General features: G+C 39.5%; 1 protein-coding gene across 1 annotated transcript in view; it reads left to right on the top strand.

The window, feature by feature from the left end:
- Positions 1-15,669, top strand: part of MROH8 (maestro heat like repeat family member 8) — a 57,333-nt gene that overhangs the window by 31,059 nt on the left and 10,605 nt on the right. The window contains 12 exon segments of the mRNA XM_082430432.1: positions 601-719; positions 1,973-2,125; positions 3,982-4,142; positions 8,988-9,123; positions 11,447-11,630; positions 11,633-11,636; positions 12,837-12,974; positions 13,261-13,327; positions 13,331-13,375; positions 13,703-13,843; positions 14,983-15,052; positions 15,055-15,146. Coding sequence (XP_082286558.1) covers positions 601-719; positions 1,973-2,125; positions 3,982-4,142; positions 8,988-9,123; positions 11,447-11,630; positions 11,633-11,636; positions 12,837-12,974; positions 13,261-13,327; positions 13,331-13,375; positions 13,703-13,843; positions 14,983-15,052; positions 15,055-15,146 — 1,310 coding nt within the window.

Below are 15,669 nucleotides of genomic sequence, written 5' to 3' on the forward strand. Positions count from 1 at the left end.
CTCGTTCGAGAGATGCATTGGTGAGCAAGACAGGCAAGGTCCCTTCCCCCAAAGAGCTTATAGTTGGAGAGACGGTATCCTTAACCAAGGGCTCAAATACTTCCTGTAGATAAATTTCCAGTGAACATGAGTCACAGTAAAACATGAGGAAAACAAGGCACTGTGAGGGAGTCTGGGCAGACTCAGTAACCAGCAAAACTAGACACATGGAGAGTTCTGATAGCAGAATTATCAGACAGTACAAAATTGTGTAATTTTTTATGGGGACCTAAGCTTCATAGGGAGACTGCTCAAAAGTCATTGCCAATGGGGAAATGAATGGTTTAGCTTGCCTTGTTTATTATACTCCCAAATCACTCAAAAGCTCTGCTCTTACAAAAAGCTCTTTTCTTTTTTTTTCAGCTCTTTTTATACATTGCTGTACCACAGAGGGGAAACATATCAGATAAACACACACTCCTTCCCCCAGGCATTTTTATTCAAGTGAAAAAGACAAGAGTGAGACTGGGGATTCACTTCAACCTGGAGATCAACCAGACTTGCAAAATCAAGAAAAAAGAAATAAGCCAGAAAGTATTAATATTTTATATTTTTTCTCAGATATCACTCATGACAAGAAAAATCACCAAAGCTTGAAAAGAACAATGAAAAAATGTCGAGAACTCCTAGAACTCTACAGTATTAAACGGTTCTACAGTTGTCCTTTCAAAATTGCCCAGGTAATCAGAATGGCTAAAATTATAAAGACAGACAGCTTGAAATGTTGGAGAGGATGGGAAACAACCAGAAGTCTCATACATTTGTTCATGGGAAAGTGAAATGGTAAAACCACGCTGGGAAGAGTTCCGTTAACTTCTTATAAAACTAAACATACACGATTGCCCAGAGAATTTGCTCTCTGAATACTTCATAGTTTGGAGACGAGGCACCATGGCTGTGACTCTTACACACCTTGCCCTGTGAGTTTAGTGGTTTATGTCAGCCTGTCAGTGAGGCCAGTATCACTGTTTGGATATCTCTTCAGTCAAGCTTTGCTCTCATTGATTGCTGTCCTAACCCTAGCCAGCCTCTTGCAAATGTAAACCCTTGTCACAAAAAGGAACTTAAAGAGTGTGTAGTTGATCCAACAAGCCTTACACTTTTTAATTAATTAAGGTATTTATTCAATATCCCACAAATATTAAGCATCTACTAGGGACCAGGCACTATGTTAGGTGATACAGAAAAAGAATTACAGATCTTACTCATGTAGGGTCAAAGGTTTCAGGTAATTTAAATTGTCTTTACATCAGTTTCCTTAACTGTATGATGAGGATCTGTAAAAATTGGGATAATTCAATTGTTATAAGAGTTAAATGAGATACAGTATAGAAAATGGTTTGCTTAGTGCCTGTCACATAGTAAGTGCCCAGTAGATTATACCTATTATAATTATGTGAAAGACTTTATACAGTGCCAAGTACAGTGAAAAGCAGAATGACACATTCTTTTAATATATTATCTCCAGGCAAAGTATTTTAGCTAGGCGTGGGTCCCTGTCAGCCGTATAGCATTAGGGCCTTTCCTTAATTCCTATTCCTATAAAAGTGTCACATGTCACTGTTTCTGAGGATCTCAGTAATCAAGCTTTTTTTTTTTTTTTGGCCTCACCGCTCACCTTGAGGGATCTTAGTTCCCCAACCAGGGATTGAACCCGTGCCCCCTGCAGTGGAAGCACAGAGTCCTAACCACTGCCAGGGAAGTCCCTCAAGCTTCTTTCTAAAAGTCAGAGCTGTAAAAGACCATGCATAGTCCCTAGCATGGGACATTTGGGTTGCTTTGAGTTTTTCACTTTTGTAAACAGTATAGAAGTAAATAGCCCTGTACAGGTTTGTATGCTTCTCTGATTGTTGACTTAGAATCTATTCCTTGTTCAGGACTCTTTCTGTCATACTGTGTGTCTTTAAAGTTCATTTTCCCTAAATCATCTCAGGTCTTTGAAGTTTTTCTCAATTCAAATGAGCTCTGCCAGTTTGTAATGACTACATTGGATGGCCTGAAAAACCTGAAACATCCCTGCACCCAGCAGTCAGCAGGGGAATTGCTGATAACATTGGTGAAGAATGCGGAGTCCTGGTTTGAGAAGGTAAACAGCTCAGTGATCATTTCCTGGGTTTAAAATGCTGGCAAGAACTCTCCCCTTCTACAGATGCTGAGGTCTCTCCTGCTGCTCCTATTCAGCTGAGAACAACTACTGAAGGGGACCAGGGTCAAAGCCTTAGTGTGTTTGGTCAATGTTGAACAATCATTCATTCACCAAGCATATAATTAACATCCACTGTGTATGCAACTAGGGAGGGCAATTTTTAAAAATCTAAGGTGTGGTCCATATTTTCCAAAGAATATAGTTTTTCTGGGAGGAAACACATATGAGAATGGTAACTCCAATTTAGATCCTCATTCAGGTTAGAGGTATATAATCTTAAAAAAATCAAGCCATCAGTGATCCTAGAAGGAAGCCAACTTTGTAAACTTAAAATCAGGAGAAGTTATTTAAATGTGTCTAAAATTGATACATGAAGAGATAACAATATGGTTATATCATCTAAAAATATGGAAGGACATACTGGAAGAGGTAAATGGATGAAAGTAGTTGTCTCTGGAGAGTGGACCTGGGGAATAGGCAGGAGAGAGCCTTGAAATACCACTGGACTTTTTAAATTGTGTGCATGTTGCACTTTGATAAAAATAAAAAATAATTTTAAAATGATGAAAACCCATTTTTTAGCCTATTAAAATAGCAAAGATGCAAAAAGATGAGTACTGTGGTGAAATGGGCACTTGTATCATTTAGGTGCTTTCAGTTGTAAAAAAAAAAAAATCAATTGTCAGACACTTAAACAAAGGGTTTATCATCTCATACATTAAGAAGTCTGGAAGTAGAGTATATTTTCTAGGATTGGTTCAGTAACTCAACAATGTTATCAGAGAGGCAAGGGGTTTTCCATCATTCCAGCTTTACCTGTTCATATAGTCATATGATAGTCACCACAATTTCAAACTTTATGATCAGATAAGACTACCCAGCAAAGAAGAGAGAGGTTGCCTTCCTTTAATCAGAGAGAAAGATCTTTCCCAGAAGCCCTGGTAGATTTTCCCTCATGTTTCATTGACCAAAACTGCATCACCTGCCCATACGCAAACCGGTTTCTGGCAGCTGATGGTAATGATGGCCATTTTATATGAGGCTGCTAAGGACCGCCTCTCTGAGAAGGTGACACTTCCACAGAGACCTGAAGCCACGAGTCTATGAGCAGGAAGAGCAGTCCGAGCAGAGAAATGGACCAAAGCCCTGTGGCTCCTGCTCACTTTACCTGAACATGATAAACATCTCCAGGAGGAAGGCGTGTCTGACTCCTCTGCCATTCTCAGAGTCAGAGTGGAAAAAACCCAGCTTCCTTCCAACACTTTCATTAGTTTGTCTTATTATAAAACGAATACAGGGACTTCCCTGGTGGTCCAGTGGTTAAGACTCCAGGCTCCCAATGCTGGGGGCCCGGGTTGGATCCCTGGTCAGGGAACTAGATCCCGTGTGCCGCAACTAAAGATCCCACATGCCAAAACGAAGATCCCACGTGCCGCAACTAAGACCCAGAGCAGCCAAATAAATAAATAAATATTAAGAAAAAAAACAATACATAATCTTTAAGGAAAAATTAGAAAAAATATATAAGCCAAAAAATAAATATCCCATCACTCAAAGACATTAATATCTTTGTATATATGTATATATATATGTATGTTCTTCCAAATCCTTTTATATGCATATACATTCATACAGGTATATTTTAAGTAGTTTTGATAATAATACACTTTTTAAAAATAATAAACATTCTGTTTTAAAAGTCTCCCCGAGGATCTTTTAAAAATAACCACAGTATCCTCAGTAACTATCAGTGTCCTACAGCATTAAGGTCTTAGTGATTTCTTTCCTTTCTTCAGGTGCCAGAAATTATGGGAGTTATCTGTGCCCCGCTATCCATAATCAACCAGCCTAGAGTCTGCCAGCAAATCATAAATACTGTGAGTATGTTTATCTCCAGGCCCAAGTATACAGATATAGTGATCAGCCACCTTCTGTGTCACCCAGTACCGTATGACAAGTAACAGAATCTGATACAGCCTCTGGCTTAAATTGGGGTGTGTGATACAGCTCTGAATATTGTGGAACGTGGTTGCCCTCAAAAATCTAATGATGTTCTTATAAGATACAGACAGATGCCTTCAATATAAATCAGAATATAATGCATAAAATAAGGAAACAATCTAGAAAATCCAGAATGAAGAACATTTTACAAGATAGTTGGACTGAACTCTTCAAAAACGTTAATGTCATGAAAGAAAAAATTGTGCTGAGGGCACCGTTCTAGGTAAAAAGACACTAAAGAGACATAACCAAATACAATACATGACTTTGATTGGATCCTGGAAGAAAAACAAAAATTGTAAAAGAAAATTCTGAGGAGATTTAAATATAGACTCTATACTAGATTACTAAATTAACATAATTTTCTTAGGTGTGAAATGATAATATAGATATATAGAAAAGTGTCTTTATTCTTAGGAGATAGATAATTTAAGAGACAGAGATTTAGAGGTGAATGTCATGATATCTACAAAGCACTTGAGAAAGATTTAGCCAAAAAATAACTGTATACAAAGAAAAGGAAGTATAAATGTATACATAAATAGGAACAGAATCATAGAAAGGAACAAACAAGAAGCTTCTTTTAGATTAGTGGTTTTGAATTGGAGCCACCTTGGAAGTTCCAGGAAATGCCTTATGGGGAAGGCAGTGAGGCATCAAGCCCTTCTATTTATCTGCTTTATATAGTACTGTGATTCTGGGTAATTATCATATTGAAGGAAAGATTTCTCAGCTTTTTTTTTTTTTTTAAAGTATAGTTGATTTACAACATTGTGTTAGTTTCAGGTATACAGTAAAGTGATTCAGTTTATACATACACACACACACACATATTCATTTTCAGATTCTTTTCCATAATAGGTTATTCCAAAATATTGAATAGAGTTCCCTGTGCTATATAGTCAGTCCCTGTTACTTACCTATTTTATATATAGTAGTGTGTATCTGTTAATCCCAAGCTCCTAATTTATCCCTCCCCCCTCACTTTCCCCTTTGGTAACCATAAGTTTGTTTTCAGTGTCTGTGAGTCTATTTCTATTTTGTAAATAAGTTCATTTGTATCTTTTTTTTAGATTCAATATATAAGTGATATCATATAATATTTGTCTTTCTCTGTCTGACTTACTTCACATAGTATGATAATTTTTAGGTCCACCCATGTTGCTGAAAATGGCAATATTTCATTCTTTTTTTTAAAAATTTATTTATTTTTGGCTGCATTGGTTCTTCATTGCTGCACGCAGGCTTTCTCTAGTGGCAGCAAGCGGGGGCTACTCTTCGCTGCGGTGTGTGGGCTTCTCATTGTGGTGGCTTCTCTTGTTGCAGAGCACAGGCTCTAGGTGCATGGGCTTCAGTAGTTGTGGCTCGCAGGCTCAGTAGTTGTGGCTCATGGGCTCAGTAGTTGTGGCTCACGGGCTCTAGAGCGCAGGCTCAGTAGTTGTGGCACACAGTCTTAGTAGCTCCACAGCATGTGAGATCTTCCCAGACCAGGGCTTGAACCCATGTCTCCTGCATTGGCAGGCGGATTCTTAACCACTGCGCCACGAGGGAAACCCTCATTCTTTTTTATGGCTTAGTAATATTCCATTGTATATAAATACCACATCTTCTTTATTCATTCATCTGTTGATAGACACTTAGGTTGCTTCCATGTCTTGGCTATTGTAAATAGTGCTGCTATGAACATTGGGGTGCATGTATCTTTCTAAATTAGAGTTTTTGTCTTTTCCAGATATATGATCAGGAGTGGGATCACTGGATCATATGGTAACTCTGTTTTTAGTTTTTAAGGAACCTCCATATGGTTTCCCATAGTGACTGCACCAGTTTACATTCCTACCAACAGTGAAGGAGGGTTCCCTTTTCTCCACACCCTCTCCAGCATTTATTATTTGTAGACTTTTTGATGATGGCTATTCTGACCAGTAGGTGTGAGGTGATACCTCATTATAGTTTTGATTTGCATTTCTCTAATAATTAGAAATGTTGGCCATCTGTATGTCTTCTTTGGATAAATGTCTATTTAGGTCTTCTGCCCATCTTTTGATTGGGTTGTTTGATTTTTGGTACTGAGCTGTATGAGCTATTTGTATATTCTGGAAATTAAGCCCTTGTTGGTTGCATCGTTTGCAAATATTTTCTCCCAGTCTGTAGGTTTTCTTTTTGTTTTGTTTATGGTTTCCTTTGCTGTGCTACAGCTTTTAAGTTTGTTTAGGTCCCATTTGTTTATTTTTGCTTTTATATACTTTTGCCTTGGGTTACTGCTGTAAGGGAATATTGCTATGATTTATGTCAAAGAATGTTTTACCTATGTTCTCTTCTGGGAGTTTTATGGTGTCCTATCATATTTAAGTTTTAAGCCATTTTGAGTTTATTTTTTTGTATGGTATGAGGGAGTGTTCTAAATTCATTGATTTACATGCAGCTGTCCAGCTTTCCCAACACCACTTGCTAAAGATTCTCAGCTTTAAACTGTTTGAAAACTGTTTGAAACTGGTTTCAATAAATGGTTCTCATATAACGTCTTGGTGTAGCGCTGATGTTTTCTGTAAGCTGAACTTAGACATTTTAACCACTAAATCAAATAAAGGAGGACTTTTACCCATCCAGGGGAAAAATGAGTTAATATAGATTTTTAAAAAAATGTTCTTACTTTTGTGTATTTCTCTGATACATTGTTTTTACATCTTTACTACTTACCTCAGCTTACCTACACTAGAGTGTTATGTAAAATATATGATTTGGTACAAAATATTAAATATATCCAGTTGTTTTAAATGTAATTTTAGCATTATTTTATTTTTGGGGTTTGTTCTAGCTCTTGGAGAACTTTGAAAACTACAGCTTTAGATCATATGAGAACTGTGGAATCTGTTAGAAATGGAAAGGACTTAGGAAACTTCATTCTGATTATATTTTTGGTTATTTACCTGAAGACGTTAGTTGATTTACATGCAGATTGGGTGATTGCTCTTAGGAGTCTGTTCAGATCATCTACTATGTACATGTAGATGGGGAAATGATGGACAGGACATGGACCCTGCCCTTAAGCAGCACAGAGTCTGGTAGCAGACATAGACAAGTAACAGGATTCCAAAGCAAAATAAGAGACTTCTGTGGAAGCCCCTATGAGGGGACGGGACTCAATTTGATGAAGGATGGGGGAAGGATTTCTGAAAGATGGGCTGTCCCAAGCTGAGTTTCTAGTGTAAATTGACCAAGTAGACAGTGGGATGGGGGAGTGTAAAAGACATTCTAGACAGAAGGAATAGCAAAAAGAAATGCAAGGAAGGTATGAAGCAGCTTGGTGAATGTTCATTCTCAAAGGGATGATGGTCAAACAAAAACCATGTCACATCACAGAATCAGTATCACTGGAGGTGAGACCTGTTCCATATTTTTTACAAACTCTCCAGTTGATATTTTTCACACTAAAATTTGTGAACCGTTGGCTTATAGGCCAATGTGTGTGTTTTCCTAATTCCTAGCACACTTACAAATTTGCAGCAGTCCAAAAGCATTTTTGAAACACTTCTTTCACAATGAATAGCTTCTCAAAGTACTTCATTTACTCTTCAGGAATTCAGAGAAAAAAAACAAGGGTAGGTAGATATAGGAATTTCCTAATTTTATCCCAGGAGTGACTGTTCATATTCTACAATCTATTTCCCCAGCTATGAGCCTTTACAGCATCCCACGTTGCCTCTCTGTCCTTCCCTTTAGGAGTCCTTTAAGATCATCTACTTTGTTTTATTCACAGAGTGGAAATACCAGAGCAGGGAGTGAAATGTTGGAATAGCCTTTAAGCCTCTCAATTTTTGTAGTGATTCTGATGCAGGTAATTGGAAGACCAAACTAAAGTAAAAAACACTGACTCTCGCATGCAGAGACATCTAGGTAGATTCCAAAAATAAGACAATTGATTAAAAGCATGAGTAACTCCCAGTCTTCCCCCTGTAATGCTCCTCCACAATGTTTACATAACTCTCAGGCCCTACCTTTAGGTCGATGATGGAAGAGAAGTTATTACATGCTACCTTTCTTTAAGAAGAGATCTCTTCTAAGGAGGATCAAAGCTTTATTTCAGAGCTTGACCTTAGCCAAAATTTGAGGACCATAGAGTAGATTGAATAAATACGTCTTTGAATGTCTTCTGTGAGCCTGGCATGGTGCTAGCCCCTAAGAGATCCATAGGAGAAAAGCTGGACATAATCCCTGCCTTCAGAGGGAAGAGATAGACACACACGGAGAACTGACAATAGCACATGTAAGATTGAGGCAACCTCTATAAAGAAGAAATTTTTAAAGTGTTAGGGGAACTCTCATGAGTGACATGGTAAAGAAGCAGCAAAGACTTCACAGAAGACATGACATTGGAGCTCGACCTTGAAGGATTTTGATGGGCAGAGAAGAGTTTTGGAAAGGGCCTTCCAGTTTAAATAAATGACATAAGCAAAGATATAGGGTTTTCAAAGTCCATTGTTCGTTTGGTAAAGGTGAATAGTCTGGGGTAGCTAGAACACAGAGTATGTGATAGGAAAGTTGTGAGACTGAAAAGGTAAGTTAGGACCAGTTTGCGAATGGTCTTGAAGTCCATGCTGAGGCCATGGGAACTTGCATTTATGAAACCTTGGGAGTTACTGTTATGACATCAGATAGTAAGTCTTGATACCCTGAAGAACCAAGCATCAGAGAGGAAAACCTCTTATAGAGTAGATTCCAGACAGATTCTAGGAAGCTTGTGGTAATGGTTGGCCTAGGATAAGCCATTCTCCTGAACCCTCTTACTCTGGGATTCTAGGCATCTGGCTGAATTGTGGAGAACTCTGGAGGTGGAGCTCCCCAGCACAACCTGGATTCTCTGGAGGCTCGTGAGGAAGCTGCAGAAATGCCCTGATGTGCCCCCCCAGGAGAAGATGGCCTATGTGGCTGTCACTGTAAGCCACTGGGCCCTGCCCCGCCAGTGTTAGCCCACCATGCCCCCTCCTGGGTGACTGACCCAGCACCCCATCTCAAGAGTGTTCCTTTTGCTTCCTCTCGAAGTTTGCTTCTGTCATCCATTTATAAATCTACCAGTGTCTCCACCAAGGGATTGATGTGGAGGGGGCTGGGATGAGTGAAGGAGTCAGTATGGTTTAATATGTTTTAAACACTCCTTTCCTCATCCTTTAAAAAATGTATATCATCACAGTTAAGAGAATGCAAACTTGTAAAAAAAATTTCAAATAATATAGAAGAATATAAAATAGAAACCAAAGGTCCTGCTTGAGCAAAGTTTGGCAAACTTCTCCTGTAAAGGACCAGATGGTAAATATTTTAGGTTTTTCAGGTCACCTATAGTCTCCACCACATATTCTTTGGATATATTTTTAAATAATCCTTTAAAAATCTAAAAACTATTCTTAGCTCATGGCTATACCATCTCCCTGAAAATGAACTTTCTAGAAGTGTTTATAATATATAAACTTGTTTTGTGTGCACTTGGCATACTTTTTCCCTCCATATTTTTCCTTTTAAATAAACTTTTTTAGAGCAGTTTTAGGCTCATGGCGGAATTGAGCAGAAAGCACAGAGAGTCCCTATACATCCCCTGCCCCGCTACATGCACAGCCTTCCCCATACCCACGTTTATTTATCTTATTGGAGTAGAGTGGATTTACAGTGTTGTGTTAATTTCTACTGTACAGCAAGTTGACTCAGTTATACATGTATATGCATTCTTTCTCATATTCTTTTCCATTATGGTTTATCACAGGATACTGAATATAGTTCCCTGTGCTATACAGTAGGACCTTGTTGTTTATCCATTCTGTATATAATAGTTTGTATGTGCTAATCCCAAACTCCCAATCCACCCCTTCCCCATCCCCTTCACGACTACTTTTTACTTTATTTTCTTCCCTACCAGTTTATGGTTCGTCTTTCTCTGGCCTAAGGTATTATCATACTTTTTTTTTTTAGCTTTCAAAATTACTTTGTCTCTATTCTGCTATTGTCTCCTCTCTTATTCTCTCTGTTCTTGTGAGTTTATGCCTTTTTAAAAATCCCTGTAATGTCTTTTTAGTGCAGTTTTAGGAGTTAGGGCAGATAAAGCTATATATTTAATCACATTAGTCTATAAAATTATATACATGTATTAATAAGATCATAGTACATATAGTTTGATGACCTGCTGTTTTTCATTTAACAATATATGAACTGCTTTCCCTATCAATATATAGGGCTCTCAGTTATCCTTTTCGTGGCTGCATAGTAATTTGTTTAGTTTTAATTACCTTTTAAAAAATAGGTAATACATGATACAGAACTATTTATTTCATTATTAAGTTTCTTATTAGTGAACATTTTGACAATTTTCAAACTTTTGCCATTAAAACAGTGCTGTAGCAAACTTAATCATGCATGCATAAATTTTGTTATACATACCCAATTATTTTCTTAGGCTAAAGTCCATTGAAGGGGAATTTCTGGGCCAAAGGGTAGGCTTATTTAAACTTTTGATAATGTTCCCAAATGACCCTCTAGAACACTGCCCTTCTACTGTTGTGTGTGAGCATGCCCGTATACCCTCACCACACTGAGCATTGTTGTCTAGCCAATAGGTGAAAAAGGAACATGTTTTAATTATAATTTCATCATTGGTGAGGTTGAACATTTATATATGTTTTTCAGTTGGTCATTTATGTTTCTTTTTCTTCATGTCCTATACACCACTGCTTCTCAATTTTCATATACACACAAACCACAGTCATCTGAGGATCTAATTGAAATATACATTCTGATGCGGAAGGTTTGGGGTGGGGCTTGCGATTCTCCATTTCTACCAGCTCCAGGCGATGTCAGTGCTACTGGTATGTGGCCCACACTTTGAGTAGCAAGACTTTTCATTTTTTCTTCCTGATATGTAAGGGCATTTTATATATTAAGAATATCACATTGATGCAAATTATTTGTTGTCCAGCTTTGTTTATGAAAAATTTTGCCCTGGCTTTAAATTTGTATGTGGTCAAATATGTTAATAGTTTCCTTATAGTGTACTTCTGGATTTCAGGATGCCCCTCACTCTGGCAACTTTTAGTGACAACTTCACTCCTATTCCTTTTCCCCCTCACTTTCATGTCCCTGCATTGATTACCGCTCCCCTTCTGCCTGTGGGATAGTAGAACCAGAAAGCATGTTCTGGCACAAGCAGAAGTAAAACAAAAGTAAGGATTAGGGCTAGCGGGTGTTCAATTCTGCTGTGTGCCTTTTCTCCCACAGGCAACAGATGCCCTTTATGAGGTGTTTGTGGGAAACAGTCTCCGAGCAGCTATGTTCCGACTCTTCCCTCAGCTTCTCATGACACTGCTCATCCAGATTCACCGCAGCATCGGCCTCACCATGTCTGATGTCGCCATCCTAAGTGGCCTGTACACAGAACAGGAAGTGTCTTCAGAGGTCACCCCTCGTGGTACTGCCCATTGCGATTTCACATTCACTCGATTCTTACTAAGCACTGGGCACTGTGGTGGCTGCAAAGATAGCCAAGATGTGGCCCCAGCTGTGGGAGAGCTCCCATCTGCTACCTTCATGAGACATCAAGATGAAATGCCCGGGAATCATTCTGGGCTCTCATTGGTTGTCTTTGGTCTTACTGGTACCAAGGCAAATTTGGCTAGCTGGGTCCAGATGCCTTGCAAAATAATGTGTGATAGTATGCCAGCCCTTTCTTGATAAATCAGGTAGAGACAGAGACAAGCGAAACAGCCTTAAACCTACCTCCAAGACCATACTGATCCACAGTTGAACATTTTCTTATTTCTGCTTCATTGCATGGAGAGGTATTTTTAGTTCCCCATTAGGGTTTCAGTAGAAATTTCTCAGTGTTGCTGTGGAACATGGATTTCTTTCAGAGGAAATGCTATAATGAACACCTGACTAAGAGGCAGGAGAACTGAGTTCTAATTCTCATTCATTTAAATAACTACGTACCCTGGGCAAATCTTTCTGTTGTTCCATGCCTCAGTTTCCTTATCTGTAAGTGAGATCAGGCTAGGTGTTCTCCAAGGACCCTTCCAGCTTTAAGATTCTCTGATGTTATGTCCAGGATACTAGTTCAATAAGTAATTTTAAGAAGCAGTGGGGGTAAATTTCATAGGGTGTAAATTCTATCTAAATAAAGCTTAAAAAGAAAAGCAGTGAATATCAGTTTAGCATCCTATATTATTTGTTTTATCATAGATTTCTTTCCATACTCCCAGGGAAATAAAATTTAGTTAGATTTCTTTATGCTTAGAATTGGTGTGAAGGGCCTTTCAGGTTATTAGAGCATTGAGTCTTTTGGGAAATCTAGAAAGAAGAGAATTACAGTCCAGCAGCTATCAATGCATGGCCCTCCTCAGTAAGAGCAGGGTGATTTTTTTTTTTTTAATATTTATTTATTTGGCTATGCTGGGTGTCAGTTGCCGCACGCGGGATCTTTTTAGTTGCGGCATGCAGAATCTCTAGTTGCAGCATGCGGGATCTAGTTCCCTGACCAGGGATTGAACCCGGGTCCCCTGCATTGGGAGTGCGGAGTCTTAACCGCTGGACCACCAGGGAAGTCCCAAGAGCAGGGTGATTTTATGCTCGTAAGTTAGAGGGACCTGCACTGCACTTTTTGTTTGATTAGCTTCGCCATGCAGGCTACAAAGACTCTCTTCCTCAGAACATTCTGCTGGCAGGAATTTAACATCATGGAAAAGAATAAAGGATGGACTCTCCTGGAAGGAAAAGATTGCTGTCTTCAGGGAATATCCCTCCTTGCCAAGTAAGGCTCCCTTGCCATGCATACCTGCTCTAAATCAGGAGTGTTTTAAGGTATTTTTTTTTCCCTTTTAGTTATCACAGCCACCAAGGTTGAATAACCTTCTCGTCACAGGGTGGGCAAATGCCCATAATGCCCGCCAAATTGTTCAGAGGTGCTGGCCCTGCCATATCCTCCTGTGCACCTGAAGCTGAGCAGAAACTTCAGAGGGTGCCCCCCGACCCTGGGAACAATGTTCTCTGAACAGGAGCATTTCTAAGAGTTGTTCTGTCGGTGTTCTGTTTTGCAGTGCATTGCCGGAGGGAAATCACCTCCTTGCACATAAGGTCATGTACCTGCTAGTCCCTCTTCTTAACTGAGGGAATGATAAACATAAACCCACATCTGCAGGCTTTTTTGTGGAGGTAAGACTCATTCTTTAGAAGCTGGATTCAGGAAGCCTATAAAGCAGCATCACCTGCCTTCCTCGGCCTTATCCAACTTAGTGGCAGGCTGGGATCCTATTCAGACATGGGATAGAAATAGTTTCAGATTTAATCCTATTGAAATTCTTCTGCCCACATATTCAGCATTCCTTATGTACCTACAGTGTAAGCATCACCCTGTAATGCATGTGCTGTATAGCAGAGGATTCAAAGGAAAGTATGTGTTTTGGAGTTGGTGGGAAGGTGGCTCCCCTCATGAAAAGGGCTTAAAGGTAACTTCTTTGGCTGATTTCTGGGTTCTTTCAGCTTTTCCAGAGTCCAGTGGCTAGGAGACTGCCCAGCATATACTCTGTTGCCCGCTTGAAAGACTGGCTACTTCATGGAAATAATCTCTTTAAAATTCTTGCCCTGAGGGGACTGCACTATCTTATCAGACACCTGGAGATGGTAGGACCCCTGATTCTTCAGTCACAAATAAAACATACCCCAGAAATATACCCAGGAAACTGGTAACAGCTGAAAAGGAAAATTGGGTAGCCTGGGAACAGGAGTGGGTGGGAGTCCATCCTCTGTACATTGAATTGGGAGTACAATTGAATTTTATGCCTAGGAAATATGGAAGTACCGACAATTAAACATTTAATGAAATTAAAAGAAAGTAGAAGTCCAAGTCACATATATTTATAATTTTTGAAACCTGCAGTTTGTATAGGAGGTATCCTCATTATCTTCACAACCTGGGCAACATTCAGGTGTCCTTTTATGCTTTGTACCATGTTGCCCTATGGTGTAAATTTTGTAGGCCATTGTATCAGTTCCCAACATGCTTATCATCCAAGACAAAGATCACCCACATTCATGTTGGAAGTTTTCCACAAGCCTAGCTAGAAACTATTGATAAAACTAGGTCAGAAGAGAAGATTAACCCCTGAGCCTTCAATTTTATCACTTGAGTTCTCTTTCTTTTATGTAAAAGATAGACAGATCTGAAACAAAAATGGCAAATGTTAACATAAGTTAATTCTGGTTGATTAGATACTTGAATGTTTGTTGCCTTATTCTATTTACTTTTTAACATGTATGATTTAAACTTTAAAATGCTGAGACTGCCTCCTTTTGGGGGTTTCAGAAGAGCAGAATCCCAATTCAGAATTTAATTAAGAATGAATTAAAATTCAGTTAATTTCTGCTTGAATTCCTACAAGGAGTCTTTTAGCCTCTGTTTGGTTACACCTTCCATGTTCAGGAATTGCTATGACCTGAGCTAGCCATTCCACTTTCTCTCACTGTTAGGAGAGCAATTCCTTATATTAAGCCCAAGTCCGTGTTGCTGGACCATCTCCACCTAGTCCCACTTCTGTCCTGTGAGGCAACTCACAACAGCTCTGCTCCCTTCTCTACATATCAGCCCTGCCAATACTGAGAGAGGGCATCAGGCCCTCTTTACTCCTTTTCTGTTCTTGACTGGCCAGCACTATCAAAAACTCAACAAGCACCAGGTACAGGGTACAGGCGGGAAGCCCTACTTTGGTACCAGATGAAGTGCTATCAAGAGGGGTGGTGATATGCTCCCTTTGGGCACACAGAGGGAAGACATCAAGAGTTTGTTGCCGTGCGTCTTAGACTTCTTATATGAATCCGACGAGAAGATTGTTTGTTGGCCATTCAGATACTCCTGCAGTTCGTCAGGACGATGGATTTCACCACCCCAACTGCCATGATGAGGACCCTCTTCTCCTTATTTGGTGATGTAAGACAAGGGGAGAGGAGAGACTTTCCTAGGGGGAAGGTAATTGGCATAACAGCAAATAGAAGTTGGTAATAAATATTCTCTATTTTAGATAGTACTTTTATGTTCAGAGCACTTTCAAATCTCCTCTCTTAAGACCCTTCCAGGTAACCCATGATGTTGTTAGGGCTGGTGTTACCGTTTTTCAGATTTAAAAAACTGAGACATAGAGACTTCCCAAGGTACTCCCCTGCTTCATGGGATGAGGAAGGAGTTTATATAAGAAAAGACATCGTCTTTCCTTTCAAGGAACAATCAGAACTGCGTCAAGATGGTGGACTATATGTATGTCTCCATCCCAAATCCCAAAGACTTCTCAAAAAGAAATACATGGGGAGACTTCTCTGGCAGTCCAGTGGTTAAGACTCTGCGCTTGCACTGCAGAGGGCGCGGGTTCGATCCCTGGTCGGGGAACTAAGATCCTGCCTGCTGCAAGGTGCGGCCAAAAAAAAAAAACACATGGGACACAGTGAACCACATTCTG

Source organism: Balaenoptera physalus (genome assembly GCF_965194825.1).
Source record: "Balaenoptera physalus genome assembly, chromosome: 16".
In the NCBI taxonomy this organism is placed as follows: domain Eukaryota; kingdom Metazoa; phylum Chordata; class Mammalia; order Artiodactyla; family Balaenopteridae; genus Balaenoptera; species Balaenoptera physalus.